Source organism: Charadrius vociferus, unplaced genomic scaffold (genome assembly GCF_000708025.1).
Source record: "Charadrius vociferus isolate BGI_N301 unplaced genomic scaffold, ASM70802v2 scaffold1, whole genome shotgun sequence".
NCBI lineage: Eukaryota > Metazoa > Chordata > Aves > Charadriiformes > Charadriidae > Charadrius > Charadrius vociferus.
Genome location: NW_009647680.1, coordinates 4,237,641 through 4,261,438, shown reverse-complemented (window position 1 = coordinate 4,261,438; position 23,798 = coordinate 4,237,641). Strand labels below are relative to the sequence as shown.

Genomic DNA, 23,798 nt, shown 5'->3' with positions numbered 1-23,798 from the left:
TCTTTTGTAGTAGTGTGTACTTCAGAAAATGTGGAAAATTCAAAGCAATCTGTTTCTGGCATAATATTTTTAAGAATTTTGTAAACCCACCTTGTTTAAGGTGCAGTAACCATTAAGAGAATTAAGGTTTTAGCCTACTGGCCAACTGCATTTGTTTTGGTTTTCTCTTAACAGTGGAATGGGAGGATCCGCAGCTCCAGACAGCAGTTGGAAGGGAAGTCTCAATGTATCTTATAACATAGGGCCAGGATTTGCAGACAACTCTTCTACAAGGTCTGTTTTAACACTTGCCTGTTTATAAAATATTGGGAAAAAAAATCTCAACAATAAAAAAATCTGTGAAACAATACATCTAGATATATTCTGCAGAAATTTACTTCCTTCTGAGTGGGAAACACTTGGTGATGTCTATTAGAATTTGAAAATCAATTATCAAAACTATGGGTTTGCTCAGTGTTCCAAGTGTCAATGGAGAGAGAAATTCAGAGTGTATAGGTCCAGCCCTGTCATTCCAATTTCAATCCTTACTTTAAGGTTCAGACATTGTTTCACTGGTCCTTTTAAAAAAATTACTATATAGCAGTAAGTAGACGTTTTATTAATACTGTTGAATTAAGCCTAAACTTCCTCCTCACTTCAAGCTTTGGTCTTTTCTTTCCTGTTTCTGATGACTGAGGGGACAATAGGACAGCCAGCCTATAGCAGTCAAACAGGGAAGGACTGATGATTCAGTAGTTCTCTTCTACTCGTGTTTCCCTTGTCCACTGGAAGTCTCATGGGGTTTCTGTGAACTTAGAACTGTGGCAATGATTTGGGAGTCCATCAACTGTTCCCCAAATCTGCAAGGCCCCATGGTTTAAAGCCCTGAACAATAACAGGACAGAAGAGCCCAGAGCACGTATATCTTACTAATTTGTTTGGGAGGAACTAGCCTTTGACCAGTTGGATTAGCAATACTGTGTTGGCGGTTTATATTTTCCAGCTCTAGGAGAGAAACACAACTGTCCTGGCCTCCAGCACCAACAGAGTCGCGCTCTGGCAGACCAAGCCACATAACCCTTGCACTTGATGATTAGGGATTCGACTGGCTGTCAGGGACTGTCGTAGCATCCTTCCTTGTTTATAACTGATCAGCTGCAATAGATAAAGCTAAAGATCACTCTTCTATCACCTTTTCACATAAAATACTTCCAGTTTACATGAGGTATTATTCTCTGAGGACTGGTAGTGGACCACCATGAACGGTGTGTAAAAATGATGTACCATTACGCTGCTCCACCTCCTGCAAAACAAGAGTCTGTCTGAATATATAATTTTATAAAGACTTCATTGATCATTATTCTTTTCTGCTCTGCTTTAACACTATCTGAAAATGAATAAAGTAAGAATAAATGAATAAAAAAGCATATTTGACATAATTAAGGTGCTGTTTGGAATGTCTTGAAGAGGAACGGTGAGAAAAGAAACAATATGATTCATCCACAAAACATACACATGGGAAATATTTTTGAATGCACTTTTTAACATCTTGCTACTTGATATGGTAACAGTTTTTGTAAATATGGGCTAATCCTATATATACTTCTTTCTCAGAGTAGCTCCATATAAAAATGAACCTTTTGAGACGAGGTAGAAAGTCACTTGCACATGGTAAGGGTGCAATTATATGCATGCTCAAGGCACTGGTGTCAGTTATTTTCTGGGCAAAGATTCAGTAGCTGTCCTGAAGTAGGTTTTGATTTTGACAGCTATGCAGATTTGCTGCTGAAAAGATAACTTCAAATGTGAAACTCCTGGTGTTTTGCCAGACATAAAAAAAAGCATTACTTGATGCTTTGTTTCTTCTACAGGTTAAGAGGGGCTGGATACTACATTATTTTTAACTCTCCCAATACCTGAATTTTCTTCCTTTCTTAAAAGTTTCACAAGTGGATTTTACTGGGGAGAGGGAGAGGATGGAGGATTGACAAATCTTGTTCACATAGATCTGCTGTCCTAAAGAGAGATTTCAATTTATTCCTGGATGATTATTTCTAATGACCTTCTCTCCAAGTTCGATCTTATTGCACAGAATTGTGCTACAAAACCAAAGTGTATTCTTTATAAAAATATGTATATCCACAAATACCATTTTGGTCAAAATCCATTACTGTATATGCTTTTCTGTTTACTCCTCTAATACACAATTATCCAATTGACTCCCATAAGTAACAGTTCAATAAATTCTGTAAACGTCTGAAAGTTTATAGTTTGACCCACTTCATAGGGTTGTTGTCTCTAAGGCATCTTTCTGTCAGCAGGTTAATCTGAAATAAAAAATGGGACACTGATACAGCATGAACAGTGCTGAGCACACAAAGCAGAAGCGAAGCACAAACTTTCTGGCTTACAACTTACTACGTTGACTTTTTATTGCCTTCTCAGTCAGAACTGATTACACCATACTGCTTTTCATTTCAGAAAAGTCAGAATGCATGTTCATACAAACAATAAAATTACACGAATTTACAACGTCATTGGCATCCTCAGAGGAGCTGTGGAACCAGGTGAGTACCAGGTGTTTGAAGATTTTAATTGCTTCTTTAATTTGTGTTTGGTGAAATTGTTCTCATGTTGCAAGAAACTTCAAGTTTTTTAGATAGCCAGGTAATACGGAATCTGTTGTCCTGTCCCACCCAACACACTGTTTTTCATTGGCATTCCCAAGAATATGTTTGAATGGGAATGCTGGAATGATAGATGTCAGATATTTTTTTTATAATGCCTGTCATTTTACAGTAGGTTTCCCCTTACATCATTCATACATTTTGCCTTTGCAAAAATTAACACAATGCAAGGTACAGAAAACTAGTGATGATTTGGGACCTCAATATACTATTGTTGATACTTAATAGCCGGCCATATACATGAAAGAGTTTTAAGTGGAAAAATATGTATAAAATAGTTCTTGTCTTCATTTATGTACTTCAGTAGAGTAAGTGAATGATTGCAGGTTACCTTAAAAAGTAAATTTGTAGCACTGGTATTAAACGTCATATTTCATTTGAAATAAGTAGGGATGCAGTCAAAGGAAATACAGGCAATTTAAATGCATTTTTAATTAAGGCTTGATATTGTGTATTTGTTTCCAGACAGATATATTATTTTAGGAGGTCATAGAGACTCTTGGGTGTTTGGTGGTATCGATCCAACTACGGGTACGGCTGTTCTGCAAGAGGTTGTACGGAGCTTTGGTAAAATGAAAATGGAAGGTAAATGACTTATTAGAGACATAAAATGATGGATACGGAAAACAGCAGCTTTGAAGAACAGTGTTGAATGTTCCCATAAGCAGTCATGTTGATTGAAATTTTCACCTCTACAGAAAGTTGTATTTCTCATTATGAAAGATGCAAATTCATTGAGGAGGTGCATATGAACCATTGGATCTTAGTTGGCTGAATTTATTCCCTCATGTCTCTCATCAGTGTAATAGTATCCTCTTAGTTGTGTGGCGTGAAAATATTGCATTAAGAAGAAATTCCTCTGCAATAATGTGTTCCTCTAAGGAGTTTAGAGAGAATTTTTTTTTTTTACTGCTATATCAATTAGCTGCTATTTTTTTTAAGTGATTTCAATTAACTGTGGTGATCTTTCACTAGACTTTCTAACTTTAAGTTGAATTTTCAAATTTAACTATGTGTTTGCAGGTTGGAGGCCTAAGCGAACTATTATTTTTGCTAGCTGGGATGCAGAAGAATTTGGATTGTTGGGATCCACAGAATGGGCTGAGGTAAATCAAAAATAGTGTAAAGAAAGCAAAACTTGAAAGTCTGTTGCAGGCAGCTGCAGTACCCAGTGGCATCTATTCCTAGACTGCCATCAATAGCTCCAAGGTAAAATTGGAGCACAACAGACTCCTTCAGGTACTCTGACGCTCTCATAGATTTATAGAAATCACCTACTTAACTTCTTACAACATAAGTGCACTAGCTCTTCTAAGATTTAAAAATCTACTTTGATTCAAAGCTAATATCCCTCAGTGGTGTCTATGTGGAAATCTATCCCTTCATTTAAGAGAAGGATGGCATTTTATATAACGTAAATTGGCTTATTTTCTAACCTTCTAATTGAGAAATTCCTTATTTTCTGTAAACTGAACTCCAGATCATGTGCCTGTGTTCCATAAGCACACCAAGCCCTTTGTGTGGAAATTAGTCCTCCTGGGCAAAGCAAAGGGTAGGTATTCTTTGAGAGAATAGTTTCAAATTTCTGTGAAATTTCCAGTATCATAGAGTCTCAGGGGCAGGACAATTGATTAACTCTGTCGTGGGATCCCTGACTATATTCCTGTCTGATAGAAGGATGTTGAGAAATTCAGAAGTAAGGTTCTGAATGTTTTTCTCTTCCTTTCCATGTTGGGCATGGTCAGCTCTTAAGCCTGTAAGTGGATTTGTTCAGCCCTGCTAAGTCATATAGGTCTTGCCAGAGTTTTCATTGCTTTGTCTGTAAAATCCAAATTAGAAATAGAGCAGGCAAAACATTGTCTGATGAAACACATTTCTGCTGAACTATGCCAATTTATTAGTACTGAATTGTTTAGAAGAAATGTGTTATCTTGTTCTTCTGTTAGAATTTTATTGATAAGGTTGTAATTAGATATGTGGATAGAGCTTTCAAAATCTATAAAATAAAATTTTATTTATTTTTTTTATTTTATTGGCATGTCTTACAGTAAACCAAAAAATTACATAGCAAAATGACACCTTTCAGAGGAGGGAATAAAACCAGAAACACACTTAAAAACACCAAAGGGATTCTATCATTCTTCTGCTAACAAAGCTGAGATTTCTGTTCCTTTGGATCTGCACTAATTCTCTCTCCCATAAACTGTTTGGCTTCCAGCTGCAATAAACTTTCTGCATCTTACTGTTGGTTTATGGGACATGAGATGAAGGAAGCATAATTTAAATTATCTTTTAAATCATTTACTGAGAGATTTTAAAGAGTTGGCAATTAAGTTTCATCCCACCTGAACTCCACTGATGACAAAAGTATACTGAATATAAAAAAAATATTTGTGATTTCTTTGTTTGTGTATCTGTGCAGATATTTAGATGCTATCAAGAAAAAACACACAATTGTATTATGGGGAATATAAACCAATGATACTTAAAAGATCAATTTCTCTTGAGCAAGTCATGAATAAATTAGTTCTTTTTATGTTTGGGTTGTTCACATATTGCTACTGCTGTTTTGTAGTGTTTTTTGTTTAATAATTTAATATCTAGTAATCTATCATCCCTTATTTCATGAAACAGCAGCTGTACTGGATTAGAAAACCATGAACACAATTCATATTTGAACCTGATATTTTTATATTATATTTTTGTTTTCTTGCTTTATCTTGGGGGTGTGCGTTCCTCCTCTTTGGCACATAAATTAGATTCAGTTTCTCTAGGGACATTCCTCACAGCTTACATTCATGTTTTCTGCAGCTGCCAGATCTGTCATCTCCTAAATCTTGAGGAAAATTAACCCATTATATCCACCATCTTCTGTGCAACAAAAAGACTCTGCAACTGTGGCAACATCCTTTTGTTACATAGACAATCTCCATTGCTCATAAATGAAGGAATTTCTTCATGTTGCAAATACACTTTTGCATATATGCAAGGTCTTATGTATGCATATATAGGCTTGCTCCCTCCCTTCATATTCTTTTTCGGAATCTCCTTTACTGTTTGTTTTGACGATATCAATTTATTTATGAAGTTACCAATTACCAAACCAATTTTTAGTTCACATGACTTACAAATGATTAGCTGGGTTATAAATGGAATGAATCAAATAACAATTACTAACCTAATTAGAATATCTATCACAAAGCCAACACTTAGTAAAATACCACTTACTGATGAGAATATCAATTTCCAACATAATTACCAGTTTCCAAAAAATTAAACGTGTCTGTATATATTTAGCATGAAAGCAATGCTTGGTTGACTCAAAACAGTCAGTCAAATTTATTTGTATAGGAAATGTCAGTGCTTTGACTCATCCCTTTTCGAAACGGAGGAGTGTAGAAAGGACAGCAATACTTGGTTTATCAGGGTTAAAACTGAGTTCAGTGCTGGGAGCTCACATGAATAACGAGGGATTAAAAGGGTGGCAGAATTCTGGCAGACCTCACAGTCACATATTGCGTGTTCACAAAGCCCTGCAAGTGTGGCGTTAAAATACATGTATAACCTTAATTTACCCCGGTACAATGCTGTTCTGTACTTCTCCTGTTCCATCTTGCTCCTGTGTGATGCAGCAGGCAGTACCTACATTTTGTGGACCACACAACAAATTTTCCACAACAAATTATGTCCCAGAAAGCAGGAGGGAATTTCACATGCCCAGATCATTGACCCATCCTCAAACATTAATGTAATTAGTAAGGTACATAGCGCTACTTATCCTGACTGAGTTCTTAAAGGTAATGCTGTAAAAAATTGTGCACTTAATGTACTCTTGACTAAATGTCACTAATTGGAAGTAATAATTACACTTTTACAACCCCAGGAAAATGCCAGAGTCCTCCAGGAACGGGCAGTTGCTTATATCAACACAGATTCTTCTATAGAAGGTGTGTCTTATTTTTAAATTCACTTTACTTCACAGATGTCATTTTTAATAGTTCACTGTGTATTATTTATTGCATCCAGAGTTGACAAACGTAGAATAGATAATGTGATGGTCAGAATAAGTGTAGCAAATACTGAATTAAGTGGAGAGAGAGAACAATTTAAATTCTCATTTGCTTTGTTGTTGCAAATAGCACCATCCATGAGCTGCAGCCCACGTGTCTGGGGTCCAGAATGTATCTTCTGGAGGAGTTTAGTATTCTGTGCTAATGAACTGAGTGGTCTGATTGTTAAACTCTCTCTTAACTGCATTAGCTTTAATTTACAGTTACAGTTTTAATATATTACAGACTGCTGCTTGTTCTGTTTGCAGCTCCAGCTCCTTTCCCTGTGGAATTACAATATTTCGGGACGTTAATTTATTATGATCTTAAGACAATTGGTGTTGAGACCTTAGGCTTACATTTTGGGGGGGTGGGACCCATTTTGGTGCTTTGGGCCAGTGTGATCACCTTTGTTCATTGCTACGAACAGGGAGAATACGCAGGGAGTTATATATGTATTACGGCATGGCTCTTCAGTGCTGAAGAGTGTTTCACAAAAAAACCTGATCCACCATTATCCAATTTATAATGCCCTTCAGATTATGAGAAGAATCTGTGATATAGGAATGCTGCTTAGAAACTGGGCTTTGAATTTTAGATCCAACACTATGACCTAAATCACAAAATCCTTAAATTATACTGAGCTTTATTACAGGACTTCATATACTGTTATCTGTGCTGAAATAATAGTCAGTAGAGTCCTGTGAAGCTGTCCTGGATCATAACCTCAGTTATTTAGGGCATTGCTCTTCCCATGTTAAACCCTACTTATTTGGGCTTACTGTGTGTGAATAAAATAGGTATCAACAGGCATATTTAAAAACTCTTTTTGTTCCCATCAGCAGAAAATTTTGTCTGTCACAAAAGGGTTGGAAGAAAAGCCAAACCCAGTTTCTAAACCTTCAGTTGGAGTGGAGGTATAGGGAGGGTTAGAGCTCTTCCTTCAATTATACAGCCTACATGCTGTGTAAAAAGTAGAGCAGAATTTCACGCCTAGAAGATCTCACAAATGAAATAATAGCTTTACAACTGCTTCATATTCTCAGCATGGATTGCAGCACATATTTTTAGTTGGTTTGCAGCCAACATGCTGCTGCCTTAACAATTTTCTTCCAAATCTTGGTTATTCAAACATGTCTCGTGCTTTATGCATCAAAGAAAACGTGAAAGTAAAAGCACTGGAAAAGAAATATGTAATATGGAAAAGAACACCGTATTCAGTGTACTGTTTTAAGTATCTTGGACATCTTTCACCTGACTGAGCATTAAAATCCCCTGTAGAGCCATAGCATCCATGTACTCTGCCAATTATTTTGTTTATCATCATACATTCTCCACAGTACCTCTTATGCCATGTTTTGGACAGCAAATTATTTCTGTTCATTGTCCTTTAGCAATGAAAAGGAGAATAGTGGGTCCTCCTTTTGAGCATTTTTGTGACTTTAATTTCCAGTTCTCAAATACAGACTCTCCTTGAAAACATTATTAACATTATCTAGTATTTTTTCCATCATCATGGGGTTTTCTGTAATTGTCAGTCTAGTCCTCTTCTAAGTACACACTGTGCAAAGGATGACTCAAAGGTCTAAAGCCGTATCAAAACCTATTAACAGTGTTATCCGAGATCTTATGTTTTATTATGTCCAAGTCTTCTCACCCCTCTTCCCTTCTTTGCTGTTGTCTGTATTTGAGGTGCTTGCCCAGCTCCTGTGTTTGCCCAGCTCCTGTGCGGTGGCTGTAGTCTATAGAGAAGACTGCTTTATACTCCTGCCTGTCCCAAACGTGGCCATAGTTTCTTGTCGGTGGAGCCCTTACTGCTGTAGCTGACAACTTTGGTGCGAGATACTCACCTAGCTCAACATAGCCTGCAGGCAGTGTGGAAACCTCAGGGTTATGAAGTGTAGAAGCCGTAACGTGCTGGTAAAAGGGAAGGTTTAGGAGACAGTAGATGAAAACATTACTGTGCATCTTTATTGCCTCCTATTTGGGTGAGACTTAGTTCTGAAACATAAAATGCCAAATATCTTTCTCGTATCTTATTCAGAATATGACCTGTTGTTCAGATACAGTCTGCAAAAACATTGAAAAAATACTCTTTATGATAAGAGAAGCAGCAGCTGCATTGAAAGACTTCTTCAAACATCTTGCAGAGAATATGTCTTTCCTCCTGCACAGTTCCTGAATGCACTGACTTTGATTTTAACATCCTGCAAAGAGCAGGATGTTACCACTGCCTTCTGTCTAACACAAGCTTCAGGGAGCGTATGAGTGACAAGGGGTTGTAGCTAACGAGGGACAGTTGGGCATACTTTAGAACTATGGGAAGGCATAATTGCATTACTGTGTATGTACGGTAACCAATGCATCATTGTCGGGTAGTAGCGGTAGCTTATACAGTGTGACCAAGTGGTCTATTTCTGTATGTATTTTGAGGCAAGATATAAATTCTTGCCTTGGAGTCAAGAAGTATGTCTAAGAAAGGACTGCAGGGTTTAATCCATTACGAAGATAATGCCACTGGTACGTGAAGGGAAAAATTCCATGTCTTTGTTTCATTTTCAGGTAACTACACATTAAGAGTTGACTGCACCCCTCTTCTCTACAAACTGGTATATAATCTGACAAAAGAGGTACAGAATCAGAATGTCTATTATTTGTGACTTTCTAAGAATGTAAAACTGCAAGTTTGTTGGATAAAATTGGATTATTGAATAATATTGGATTTATCTTATTGCTGTGCTGGAAGAATATTGATTGCACCAAAATTAATAGCAAAACATCCTGTCAGTGGTACACAGTCCAGGCTCACAGTTCCTCAGTATTCTTAGAAAGGTTGAAATGTGTCACTGGCATAAATGGAATATTATTTGTAATATATAGTAAAAAAAAAATAATAAAAACAAGGTAATAAAACACTTGAGCATGATCAAGTCTCTAAAATCATAAGCATTCAAAGAAATAAATTGCATTTTAAATTTCGATTTCATGTGCAGACGAGAATCTATTAATTTTCACATTGGGTAGCTACCATTTTCTCCCTGTCTGTTCCCCCAGAATCTCTTTCATATCTCACTGAGCCCCTGAAATACTGTGATAAATACTGAAAGAGTGAGTGGTTTTTTTAGCAGGCCAGATGTATGGATTTGCATGATTACAAGTGGTCTAATCATGCCTCCTTTGCTTTCACCTCTCAGGATGAATTATCATAAGGCTGAAAGATTGTTATCCATTAAAGCATGAAATTTCATTGGCTGTATGAGGAGTTAACCAGATTAGACACCTAGCGTGAGCCATTGTCACTCTCCTCAGATCTGGATTCATCTCAGTTAACAGAAGACACCACTTTCTGATTTAAGCAACATAGGCTCCCTTCAAAGGCAACGGGTAGAAACAGGTACCTTTAGGATGAGATTCATTTGACCAAATATGGTTGTCTACTCTTGTACACACAGAACTCACAAAATATATTTTCTTCCTGATATTAAGGGATTCCAGGTGACTTGGTCCAGTGTAAAAATCTGCACTGTAATGACACTTGGTAGGGTGACTCCGGCTATTGGTCTCCCATCCCATTAGGTGCATTCATCCTGAGTTATTTTGAAATGCAGTGCACTTTCTTTTAACACTGGAAATGCCTTGGTTTGAATCTGCGGTGGTTTATCTATGCTATTGCCACATTTTTCTTTTCTTTTTTACATTTTCTTTTCTTATCAGTCCTTTCTAGCTTACTCTTTCTTCCTTGCTGGGGAAGAAGCCGTGCTTGATCAAACGTTGGCTGTGACACTTCGCACACTGAAGGGCATTTTGTTTCACCTGTAAAAATGTCTATGTCCCTAGTGCTGCAGGGCCCTGGATAAAATAATTTACTTTCCCTCTGCAGCAAGCCACTTACTCAGGGACCCGGTTTTCTGCAAAAGATAAACAAAGTAAAAAAAAACTGCTCTGGGCTAAAAATAATACCTCACTCGATCTTAACTATTCAACTAATGCTGGGTTTGAGTAGAAAACTTCCATTCAAATACCATACAAAGTACTTGAGACTGGCTTTTTTGAAATTTTTCCTATTCAGTGCTATTTAAGCTTTTAACAGTAGACACATAATATAAACAACTAAAAGTGTGACAACTATTTCATAATTCCATGCGGTTTCTTTGCTAAAAAGCTCCTAGAAGCACATTATATTCATCCATATTCTTCATAGCTTCATGTGTAAAGGGAATTATTTTATGGTAGAAAGTTGTCAGTGAAAAGTCTCACTATTTCTTGAGCTCCTTAAGACAGCTGTTGGAAAATCTTAGATCTTTTTTTTAGCAAACAAATGTTAGTTTAGAACAAATGTTAGTTTGTTCTAGACAAAACCTGCAACTATTTTTTTCTTTTCTGTTGTTCCACAGAGCAGGATTCTGCAACAACCTTCTCATTCTCTGCTGTTCTCTGCTTTCTGTACAGATTTGAAGCACACTTTCCCCAGTTTTACTGTATTGTCTCCATCCAAAGAATCTCATCTGCAATCCTTTTTTTCATTTTACTCATTTTTTTTTTCTGTCTCACGATATAAATTTGAGACACATCTTTGCCACATTTTTCTAGAGAAGCGTTTTCCTCTTTTTTTACTGCTAAACCTGGCACCGCCTCTCATCTTTCTGAAAAATATAATCATGGTTCAATTTTTACAGTGATTCAACATGGTAGTTTTCATTTCCAAACCTTTCATTTACCAGTGTTGATGTGCCACCAGTGACCTCCATCAATCCATAAATCACCGGTTCTGAAACCTTTCTCTAGAACACTTACACTCTTTTGATCTTTTCTGTGAGACTTTTCATAGAGATTGTTGGAATTTTCCCAAGGAAAGAGATGTTTTGATGGGCTTTTGGAGAGAAGTCAGGAATACCAAAGGGCGTTTGCTGAAGGACCACTTCTAACTCAGATAGCATTTTTCTTGGCATAGAAGCATGTATACAGATGACTGATAGACGCTGTAGAAATGTGGCACATTTTTAACTTGGCTCACTGCTTCTAGCATCACAGAATAAAATTCATTTGAGGGTTCAGACATCTTTATTCTCCAGGTCTCTAAAAATTCCAGTGAATTGGATTAGCAAAAGAAGGAGAGAAAATAAAGCAACAGCTAGAACAGGGAATCTCTGTTTTGCAGAGGGATCTGCCTAATTTTTCTTTATTCTTTCTTTCTTTACTTGCTTTTAGGTAGCCTCTTATAAAGATAACCAAAGACTGATAAAGATAACCAAAGACTACTCTCTGTGCCTTTGCTAATCAGTTGTTTCTTTTTCGCTAACCTGAAAAAAGCCCTAATTTGTGTAAGAGCTAGAAGGACTAAGGCAGAGTGATTATATTCTTAGTTTTGCTATTCCAACTGCAATGCATTTGGTTTTGGATGACATTCGGAAGCTAGATGTACACATCAAAGCCTCAACCCACTATGTCTTTGCATATCCTGGTTGTTAGTTTCTTGAACAGGAATCGTGAGAAGTCCTGCGCACCTCAGGAGTCCTAGCTAATTCTTGGAAACAGCAAATAGGACTGAAACGTTCCCTATGCTTTGCATTAGGCTTTTGCATGGGATTGAATTTCACTCAGAAAGCCCAGTATGTGAAAGAACATTAGTGCAGATGTGGATAATTATGCACATCCAAAAGAAATTAATTTCTGTTCATATGAAAAAGTCCAATTTCCAACATCCCAAGATCTTTTTGCTCTTCTTTTTTTTTTCGTGAGCCACTTCTCACCAAAAAAATGTAGTGTACACATGAAGTGTCATCGTTCAAGGAGTTCTGCGTTTAAGTGTGGTCCTCAGCATACAGATGGGACATTTAGCTGTTGAAGGTCTTTTTTGGCGCTGCTCTACTGCTAGGCTTTAGACAATTGGTCACCACCAGCCAGCGTCTGCAGTAGTCCCAACTCCAATTCCCCTGTTCTGATCATTACATCATTACTTCGTATTTATACTTAAATACTTAAAGAACCCTGCATCTTCCCTTGAGGTAGGAGTAAGCTTATGCTGATTCTAGATTTGGATCTAAGGGCAAATTTTATGTTTTACTAGGCTGTCACTGTTGTATGAAAAAGCTGGCCAATGGGTTTTATGTAACCAGAGCTGTCAGAATAACATCTCTGCCAGAGCATGGAGTACTTTTACTCCCGTATGTCAGAGTTCAGCTTGCTCTTATTAATGTGCCATTTTCAATTTAGCCCTAGAACTTGACCAAAGTGCCCTGAAAATGACAGCAGCCAAGCAGTTATTTCACAAAGTTGTTATTTTTCTGCTAGCTGCTGACATAATCTCAGAGGTCACAACTCCTTGGGTTTTCAATTTGGAGTCCGTATATTTTCAACACAGAATTCAAGTCTTGACAATACTGTGGGACCATGTATCTAGCTGTGAACATTTATGCTTCGTATTTTGGAAAAAAAAAAAAAGAATAACAAACCCAATCCTCTGCATATCATAACCAATCTTATATTTAAAGAACCCTGATTATTAAAGTTTGTCTAAGTGTAGATGGAGGCCGGAGCCAGAGTCCTGATTTATTTTTACCTCTGCCACAGATTTTCTAAGAGCTTTGATCAACTAATTTTATAGCCTTTCATAGTTTTCCTGGCTGTATGATCGCTGTAGTAATACTTTTTCCATCCTGTTACATAGCTTTTGAGGTAAGGTAAGGGGGGGACCTACATTTGTACATACAGTGTTTTGCACAATGGTGCTCCAGTCTTGCTTGAGTCCCCTCGGCACTGCTTTAATATAATTAATGACTGGTTTTGACCCTTTATAGCACAATTCTGTTGTACCCTTCCTACAGCAACACCAGCCAGATTTCAGGCTTAGCCTCTTGCGAGAATATTGCTGCTGTATGGGATAAACCTCCACAGGGTTAGGGCTGTCGTCTCTTTTGCATGCTGAAAGGAAAGCCGCTGGGGCATCCTGGCTGCTGGAGGAGTTGTGTGTGTACATACACAGTGCAATAGTAGGGTGGTAAGAAGTCCTAGAAATCCAGAGGACTTGCTTCCCCCCAAAGTGGATAAGCTCCAGCTAATGCCCTCTTAGCCTTTAACCTGCTCTTCCCCACTGTCTGTGGTTGGTTCCGAGTGCCTGTGAGATGCTTTTCATGGTTGGGAACCATAAAGGTACATAACAAATGTAAACAGTGTATGTGTACTTCCCTGCATGCAGCAATGCTGTTGATTAACAATGATGCAGATAGCAGTAAAGGTCTCCTTTGATACTGAATTAAGTTAGAGGTACTTCCAATGAGACTGTAATGTTTTCCTGTCCAGATTTTAAGCCCTGATGAGGGTTATGAAAATAAGTCTCTTTATGACAGCTGGCTTGACAAAGATCCTGCAACGGAAAATAATAGCTATCCCAGGTATGTTGTTAATCTGGTTTTTCTTTCCCAATATTTTCATCATATCATAGCGTGGCTACTCTCCAGAATTTTTCAAGATGTGCTGTTAATGACAGCAATAGAAAATCTTTTAGTACATTGTGACTCTCTAGCAATATCTTTTAAAGTAAAATAAAATAAAATTTTATTACTTCTTTTTTAAATGATGATGACATCTATGCCTGCTGTAAAATGCAACCTCACACTTTTTAAAGGCCTTTTATTAGTAGAAAAGCAATTTAGAAAGCAGTCAGAAACGACCAGGGTGGGGAGAGTTCAAAATACACTTTAGTCACCCTTCTGGATGAGATAATACCAAAATTGTTAGGATAAGCAAATGCTCGGTTGAAAGAAACTGCCTAGAGTGGTAATTAAAAAGCTCTCTTGATACTTATTCTTTGTTTATACAATGGATGTAAATGTAATACATTACAAATCTATATCTGCAGCTATAAAAACTTCATATTTGAACGTTTAAAAACTCAAACCCACTGTCTGAGCCTGTGACTTGCAGGGCTAAATCTAATTCACAATGTGAACAGATATTCACAACGTAAACAGAACTGCCCCTTTTTGTGATTTGACCGGTGTTCTGCATGTGTTGCCCTGTTTTTCAGGCCATGATGAGCATCTAGATTCATTAGAATCGCTGAGAGTTCTGCCTTTTGAAAAAGCTAACAGATCTGACCTGTCTTAGTTGATACAAATAGTTCCTTACAGAAATCTATACTAACAGAAGAACTTTAGCTGGATTATTTTTCTTTTAGCTGAGAAACACCAATTATTCATCAGGCTAGACATATAAAGCTAAAACTTAATGTAAAACTTAAATAAATATTTGAAAATACTTAGAATATTACATCTGTCGTAAATTATCATTGTTCTTCTCTTTTCCTCTGTCTTGCCACACCTACCCAGTAGATGGCAATATTTACTTGTAAGTAACAAATGCTAATTGTTTCTTCTGCAGTGGAAAATTTTTATCGGTATTTGATTCTACTATGGAAAATGCTAAGTATATAAACACATCTGTCTTTACATATATTGCTGCCCAGTTCATATTAGTTTGGAAATAGATGATTAATGTTTGAAGATTGCAGAGACATGTCTGATACAATCTTATGGCACTTGTGCATAATGTGTATGTTGTTTTTTTAAATGTGGTCAATGTCATAAGCAGGACTGCCACCTTTGAAAGATCTTCCTAGTAATATGGGATACTGAATTAATGTGGTGGAATAAAACCAGTTAGAGTAATTAAGCTTTCCACTCATCTAGTCTCTGATCTTACTAGTGTCCCTGATGTGCCCTCTAGAAAAACTGACCTCCTTTTCTTTGAAAAATCTGCATTTTGCATAAATTGCTACTATACTATAAAGTAAGTGGTCTCACTAAGATTTGTCTTTTCTACATGTAGAATAAACAAACTGGGATCAGGCAGTGATTTTGAAGCTTACTTTCAGAGACTGGGAATTGCATCCGGCAGAGTCCGTTATACCAAGAATAGGGTAAGACTTCCAGATTGCTTGAAGAAATTTGATAGTGTTGAGTCATCTTTTAGAAGCATTTATTCATGATTAATAAAAAAGCTTCAAAGAATCCTTGACTGGTTTGTATATCAGTGCCATTTCTTAATTTAGCAAGAAACCTAAATGTATGGAGAATAAAACATTTCAGTGATGCATATATTCTATAGGCTATCAAGTTCACAGAAAGGTATTTATAGAATCTGATTGGAGGTGTATATTTCATTCCACCGTACTATCAATAGGACCCCTAATATACAAATCTTCCTTGATTGTGTTCAGAAATAACTACACTAGGAGCCATGATCGAGGATTTCTGCTATCCAAAACGCCAAACTGTTTTCACGTTTAGCAAAGGCAATCTCTGTACGATGGAACTGAGGGCAGGTCTGTGTAGATAGAGAGAAGAAAGCCTGCTCTGCTTAATCTTGTGCGACAGTCCATAGATTCAGGTTGGTTTAGTTTCCTAAAATAAACACACAAAAATGGAAGGATAGTAAATTGTGTTTTGTAGCAAATAGCTTTTTTTTTTTTAATTTGGAAACTGTGCAAAACATCATAGTCGTTAAGTGATCAATACATCCCTTAACTGCAGTTAGAGTACAGGGCACTGACAAATTTGCTTGCTCTTTTTCAGAAAACAGACAAATTCAGCAATTATCCTGTTTATCACACTGTGTATGAGACCTTTGAGTTAGTGGAAAAGTTTTATGACCCCACCTTCAAGAAACAGCTTACAGTTGCCCAGTTACGAGGCAAGTTGGTTTATGAACTGGCAGATTCCCAGGTCATTCCATTTGACTGTAGAGATTATGGAGAAGCCTTAAAAGGATATAGCAATAGAATTTATAAATTGGCCAAGAAACATGAAGAACAACTGAAAACTTACAAAGTATCATTTGGTGAGTAATAGTCACAACAGTATTTCTTACGTGCAGTAACGAGAATTGTGCAAGGACGTGATATATCTGTTATAGCTCTGAAATTTAACTCCTTACTTTCCTGTTTCAATTCTGCCATCATAATAAAGAGCCTCCTTTTTTTTTTTTTTTTTCTAAACGTAACATAGGTTTAACGCATTATAGATGAGAGGGTTATAGATGAGAGGGTTACAATAACTTTCATTCTTATTACTAATTTTGGGCATTATTGCAGTGCTCACAAGCAGTCATAGAACCCAAACAAATGCAGAACAAAGAGACAGTATCAGCCCCTGCTTCTCACTTTCTTGCTTAAAAAAGAAGGCAAGTTAAACATTTATGGCAACTGCCTGGAACTTGGGAGACACAGGTGCCCATTCCTCCTCAGCCAAAGACTTCATCTGACCTTGGGAAACTTGCTGTAGGCAACAGAAGCACTTCTGTAACTCTTCTGCATAAATACATCCATTTGCTGAGCACTTGAACACATTGCAATGAAGCATATATAACACGTCAGAAGCGGCAGAGCGCTCTGCATCCCGGGCTAGGATAGCTTCCACAGTAATCTTCTTTCTTTCCCTTCCTTTCTTCCTTCCTTCCTTCCTTCCTTCCTTCTTCCTTCCTTCCTTCCTTCCTTCCTTCCTTCCTTCCTGCCTTCCTTCCTCTTTCGCTCTCTCTCTCTTTCTCTCCTTTCACTTTCTTTTTTTCTTTCTTTCTCCCTTCCTCTCTTTCTTTCTTTATTCTTGCCTCATTCACCCCTTGTGTTTTTGTACCAAGGAGGATTTTCAGTCAGTCCTAATTGACTTGGTATCTGAGGGCCCCACAGTTTAGAGACATAAAATAGCTCTTTGGAGATGCAGTACTTTTTCGGATGGTGTCAAACATTAGAAGTAACTCAAATCAAATCCTCGTTTGGGGAAAATGAAAAAGTTTAAAACTTCATGTAATGACTTGGGTGAAAAATTCTTGACACTTTTGAAAAGTCACCTTTTTTTGTAAAAAGGCCACTCAAGACAGGAAGCGTTACATGATGGATCATCTGGTCTTAGATTTTGCATAACACAAGGATTTGTTTCCGTATGTCCTTGTGTTTACTGCAACATATCCTGAAAGGAAACATCAAGCATGGACTTTCTTTTTGCAGTAGTAGAACACCTACGAAAATTTCTGTTAAATGATTTATTTTCATTGTTTGGGTTTCTTTCTCATTTCAGATTAGAAGTTGCCCAAACTGCCTTCTGACCAATGCATCTTTTTTTTTTTGTTCCTAAATTCTAGGAGCAATCTTTTTTTTTGCTTTTTGCCCCCCAAATATCACTTAACCCTCTCCTTAATAACTTTATAGATGTGACACTTTTTGACCAGTTTTTTACAAGGCATATTTTTTTAGTCTGAAAAGATTCTTCTCTGATGGCTGATCAGTTTCAAGTTATTTCTTGAATAAAACTACATTGTCTAATTTTTGTTTATTCTGTTACATCAGAATGCGTTAAAATGTATATTTAGTTTTTACAATACTGTGAAAATTAAAATTCATTTCACTTAGAATTTTCATGGAATTGCCTATTCACAACACTGAATGTCAGAAAATGGTTAATTAAGCCTGAATAAATCACATAATTGTCCTTCAAAATGATAGATTAAGGTTTTTATTTGACTTTGGATTCACATTTCAGCTGCTCCTCTGCAACAATGAAGGCTGGAAACCTTTTTTCATTAAATACCTACTTGTAGTCATATGCTATCAGGAACTAAGTTTTGCAGGGAGAAAAAAAAGAAATGTGATATTTTCTGAAAAAAACAACTCTGAAACTCTGACAGCACTGAATAGCTCGTGAACATGAGCACAAATTCTCTTAAATGTTTTCACATGACCTTTCTTTTTTTTGTCTTAAATCTCCTCCTACTGCTTCTGAAATATAATCGGTTGCCACGATATCACCATGATGTCAGCAGGGCAGAACTCTGTCCTCTGGCAAACTTATAACTATTGCCACAGCTGTGGACAAGTGTAAATTCTCACCCTGACAAGGTGACAGGCGTCTGTCTATACTGCAGTCCGTAAACAGGTCACATACATAAAATCTGTGCCTCTAATTATGTAAACTAAACACAGGTATTAATACAAGAATGAGCAAGTGTAGGCTGGTGATGAATAAAAAGTTTGCTAGAAATAGAAGAGCAAATGAGACTGCAGAACAGCTTTCAATAGGAGTCCTGGGAACAGAAAGCCTGTCATCCTAAATAGGGTGATAAATTTGTAAACAGTGGCAATAAATTTATAAACAGTGAAGGGCCATAATTGCCAGCAGAGGACCAGGTTTAGGAGATGACCTAATCTTATGCCTCATACTCCTGTACAATCAAAGAGAGGATAGTCTGATTTATCTAAAGTTTTCTGAAAACTGTGGGCAAAATGTACAAGTTGTAAATCTTCCTTCTTTATAACAGAGTTGAATTTTGGTAAGGCCAGAAGTTCTTCTCCTGGTAACATCCACCTTTTACGTATTCCACAAATATTAGTTGCATAAATTGATAATTTTTCCAAATAGACCCTTCCCCAGGAAAACCATCACAGCTGGTATCGTCGTTAAAAGAAAGGGCTGCTGCTTCTTTGGCTAAGGCATTCCACATGGCTTGGACAAGCTGCCAGGGACAGAGCAGGAGCTGAGTGACCCGCCAGCCTGCCTGCGCACGGTCAGGCACTACAGGCAAAAACCCGGGGTCTGAGTAGCAGCACTGTGGGATGGCACGCAGGGTCATGGCAGAGACACCTCCCACGCTGTAACCCTACTGCATGTGCACAGCAAGCAATCCGCTTCAAAATCTACCTTGTCTATCACGGTGTTCCATGACAGTTGTCTCTTGTACACCTCACCTATTCAATATACATATTATGATGTGAAGAGGACATAACGTTCCAAGAGGGAAATCCTGCTATCCTTCCAGAGCCTGCTAGAAGGGCTGCTATTTTTTGTGTAAGTCAGCCTTTTTATACCTAAACGCTGCAGTGCACACCTTTGTTAAAAAGGAAACTGCAGAGTTCTCCGTTTGCAGTGCCAGCCAGGCTTTTTCTTGCCAAGCAGAGGGAAGGTGTATACTTGTGAAAACTTTATCAAGCATTCTGCTTTATTGCTGGCCTCTATTACTGTTAGTAGTGCAGCTCTTCTTCTTAGCTGGGGAAGGACTTTTTACTAGGGCATGTAGTGATAGCATGAGGGGGAATGGCTTTTAACTGTAAGAGGACAGGTTTAGATTAAACATTAGGAAGAAATTTTTTACTTTGAGGGTGGTGAGGCACTGGCACAGGTTGCCCAGAGAGGTTGTTGAGGCCCCATCCCTGGAGGTGTTCAAGGCCAGGCTGGATGTGGCCTTGGGCAACCTGATCTGGTGGGAGGTGTCCCTGCCCATGGCAGGGGGGTTGGAACTCGATGATCTTCAAGGTCCTTTCCAACCTAAACCATTCTATGATTCTATGATTCAAAGTCTGCACTAGGGAAGGTAATGAATTGTGGAAAGACAACAAAATTAATGCAATCGTATCAGCAAAACAAATGTAGCTTTTCACCGGACAACTGAAAGGTATATTGGGGTCAGCAGATACTCTGAAGTTGCTCACAAAGTCCTTCCTTTTCTAGATCCTCTTTTTTCTGCTGTGGTGAATTTCTCAAAGGCTGCAGCCGAATTTCACAGGAGACTTGAACAAGTTGACAAGAAAGAGTAAGTCTGAAAAAAATTTGTCTCATATCTATATCTATATCTATATCTATATCTATATCTATATCTATATCTATATCTATATCTATATCTATATCTCTGCCATAGGTACCCAGAGTGGCAGTTCTTTCTTTACAGTGACTACACATATCTCTCTGATTAGTGTAGCATAGAACCCTTGAACTCTGAGACAGGTAATATCTGCTAAGATGAATTCTTCTTCCTGTGATGAATAGTATCAGCTGTAGAGCTTATTACTAGCATCAGCTTGTCATTAAAACTGTTGTAATACATGGAAAGGCAGGTAGCAGTGAATGTTAATGTTGGACTGAGCTCTGTGTATAGACACCTACACTTGAGTGTTGTAGGTGATGCCAGAATTTGTACTTTTTCAACACCTCAAGGAGACAGGATGATGCTTCGGAGTATCTAAGATATCCACATGATGCTTGCAAACGTAAGGGCCCTATAGGACTCCTGTGCCCTCCGGCAGTGGCTGGAGGGCAGGTGCTCCTAGGCACCTTGTGTGGTACCAGATAGTTGTATTTAGGCAGCTGAATCCCCTCCTTACTATGTTACTGTATAGATTAGAGGTGGGAGTTTGGACACGTGGCTTGTTGGGTGGGCACCAAAATCTAGGTATTTTGACATCAATCTCAGCCTTCCTCTTCCCTCTGTTAAGTGGGATGTTTCTAGTGCCATTTAATACTAAACAAGTATCTGACACTATCAGAAAGGTTCACGTTTTATTTGCATAGTGTGAAGTCACAGAATCACACAAACACAGAATGGTCAGGGTTGGAAGGGACCTCTGGAGATCATCTAGTCCAACCCCCCTGCCAGAGCAGGGTCACCTACAGCACGTTGCACAGGACAGCGTCCAGGCGGGTTTGGAATGTCTCCAGAGTGGGAGACTCCACCACCTCTCTGGGCAGCCTGTGCCAGTGCTCCACTACCCTCAAAGTAAAGAAGTTCCTTCTCATGTTAAGATGGAACTTCCTATGTTCAAGCTTGTGCCCATTACCCCTCGTCCTATCACTGGGCACCACTGAAAAAAGACTGCTCCCATCCCCCTGGCATCCTCCTTTTAAGTATTTGTAAGTATTAATAAGATCCCCCCTCAATCTTCTTTTCTCTAGACTAAAGAGACCCAAGTCCCTCAGCCTTTCTCCATAGGAGAGATGTTCCAATCCCCTAATCATCTGTCCTGTAGTTGAGTTTGCTGACACAGAAATCCTAATGCATTGAGATAACGTGTATTGAATATCTCCATTTGCAAAACCTCATCTTTTTGCAAACTGTAGACTGTCTTTGTGATTTTTTTTTTCCTTTCAAAATGAAAGGAGAAGTGTTTCAATGAGACTGGGAAATTATGTTTCCTCATTGTGTGAAATGTCTCTGTCTCCGTTTTCTGCAGTCCAGTCGCAGTGCGAATCATGAACGATCAGCTGATGTTTATAGAAAGAGCTTTCATTGATCCTCTTGGTTTACCAGGAAGGAAGTTTTACAGGTGAGGCAACAAGTTTCTTGACCAGCTGTCCAAGGCACTCTATTTTTGCAGGGGAACCTCACTCTAACTGACCAGTCAGTTGAACTGCTGTATTGGCCTCATATAGGAATTATAGCACAACAGATTCTGGTTTAGCTATGATCTGATGAGTAGTGGAATTTGTTTATATCCCCAAGGAGAATTCCTTGGCTGCACCAGTCTTGTGGTGACTAATTCCTCTTCTTGGGTCTGGCACTCAGGGTGTTTTTAGCCATCATACTCTGCAACTTTTAATTGCAGGTATGTAGTACTACTTCTGTTACCACTTGCTCTTTTAAACCTGTACAAAGTGAGGATTCAGTAGAGCATCAACTGTATGAAAAGAAAGGAGAAACGAGAGTAGAGTAAAAGGGAGGAGAGGATGAGAACAGATGTAGTGAGAGTCAGATGAAGAGAGAAGTCCAGATATTTTTTTTTACTTGCCTGCATTTATTAGTGTAACTTTAGCGTTTATTTTGATTTGGGAGGACTCTTTCACATGCTACAAATACGCTTTGATACTTCATATGAACAAAATCAATTTAAGGGCAGAACTGAAACTATTAATTATTTAAGAAAAAAAAAAACCACTGACAAACAAAATTGATATTTTTGTGCAGTTCTGTTCCAGTATGATCACTTCTTCTCTGAAGCATGCTCTTCTCAAGAATTCTCCCATAGATTTTCTTTTCCCTCTTTTTCCATTCCTTTCCCAGATCTGCTGACCATCATTCAACTGGTTAGTCATTTTTGAGATTTCTGCTCCACTCCCTATAATGAACACGCACACTGCTAATGGTTATTTTATTTAGTATACCTGCATTTTTTTCTTCTTTCCCCACAGACATGTCATCTTTGCTCCAAGCAGCCACAACAAGTATGCTGGGGAGTCCTTCCCGGGGATCTACGATGCCATGTTTGATATTGAAAGTGAAGGAGATCAGCGTGGAGCCTGGGAAGAAGTAAAGAGGCAGATTTCCATCGCAGCCTTCACTGTGCAGGCAGCGGCGGGGACACTGAAAGAAGTTGCATAGGATGATGTCTTTGGAAAGCTCAGTCAGAAATGCCCTCTAGTCAGGCCATGACAGCGCGGCAGTCTCTCCTGGCTGCCTGCCCATCTGAGTTTCCAACCTTCTGAATGCGTGCGAGTGTGCTGGTAGGGTGAGCAGGAGCTCCGCGTATCAAAGAACTCCCGAGCTAGAAATTATTGCTTCTCTGACACTAGCAAAACTGTAGCTTTAAGAAAAACCTTAGATGGAAGCAAGTTTGGGGCCGGGGAGAAGGAAGAATCAGTTCCCAATTAGAGTTTTCTGAAAGATCTGCCAATTTTGAGGACCTGTTGGTTTGGATGTGCAATTGCAAAACTAGTTACTTGCCAACCTACCTGTAAATCTCGTGAATAGCAGTGATCAGCAGAAAACACTTCAAGAGAAAAAACATAACACTTCACAGCATGTGCATTTTTCTTGTTCTGTTAATTACTTTTATAATGTAAGACACCAAAGGCATCGCTGTTATTTTATAATCTCTTCTGCAGGACTGGTGAGTGCTCATTATACTGATTTGCTTTCTTTTCCTGAAAAAATAAAATACTGTCCCTCCTGCCGATTGCCAAAGCAGCCCCTGCCATTCTTGATAATGAGAAAACAGCTGATTATATGTAGAAATTTGAAAGTATTTTCTTAGGGAGTGAGTGTCCACACCTCTGAAAGACAGTGTGCACCTTCCTCCTTTATTTGCACTTTGGAATGTACAGACGGGGGTGATAACCAAAAGCTGCCCTCCCTGCTCCTTTTGGCAATTTCACTGATCCCAAACCCATGGCAGCTTTTGTTCCTATTTTTTCCTGGGAGATCTCTTTCATGCAGGTGTCTTCTTCCAGTTGAGGGAGCTGGAGGACATTGTCACTATCGTCATGGGGCTGGAGGTTATTCTGTCTTCAGATAAGACCTGAAGAAACTTTCCCAACAGGAGCCGCTTTTA

At 38.3% G+C, this 23,798-nt stretch overlaps 1 protein-coding gene across 1 annotated transcript in view; it reads left to right on the top strand.

Annotated features, from left to right (window-relative positions):
* The window catches only part of NAALAD2 (N-acetylated alpha-linked acidic dipeptidase 2), a 34,089-nt gene extending 11,240 nt beyond the window's left edge, over positions 1-22,849 (top strand). The window contains exons 8-19 of the mRNA XM_009881184.1: positions 175-273; positions 2,461-2,546; positions 3,132-3,251; positions 3,690-3,772; positions 6,550-6,613; positions 9,278-9,345; positions 14,015-14,106; positions 15,542-15,632; positions 16,288-16,552; positions 20,209-20,290; positions 21,705-21,797; positions 22,660-22,849. Of these exons, the coding sequence (XP_009879486.1) occupies positions 175-273; positions 2,461-2,546; positions 3,132-3,251; positions 3,690-3,772; positions 6,550-6,613; positions 9,278-9,345; positions 14,015-14,106; positions 15,542-15,632; positions 16,288-16,552; positions 20,209-20,290; positions 21,705-21,797; positions 22,660-22,849 (1,333 nt within the window). The remainder of the gene's footprint in view (positions 1-174; positions 274-2,460; positions 2,547-3,131; positions 3,252-3,689; positions 3,773-6,549; positions 6,614-9,277; positions 9,346-14,014; positions 14,107-15,541; positions 15,633-16,287; positions 16,553-20,208; positions 20,291-21,704; positions 21,798-22,659) is intronic.
* Positions 22,850-23,798: the final 949 nt, after the last annotated feature.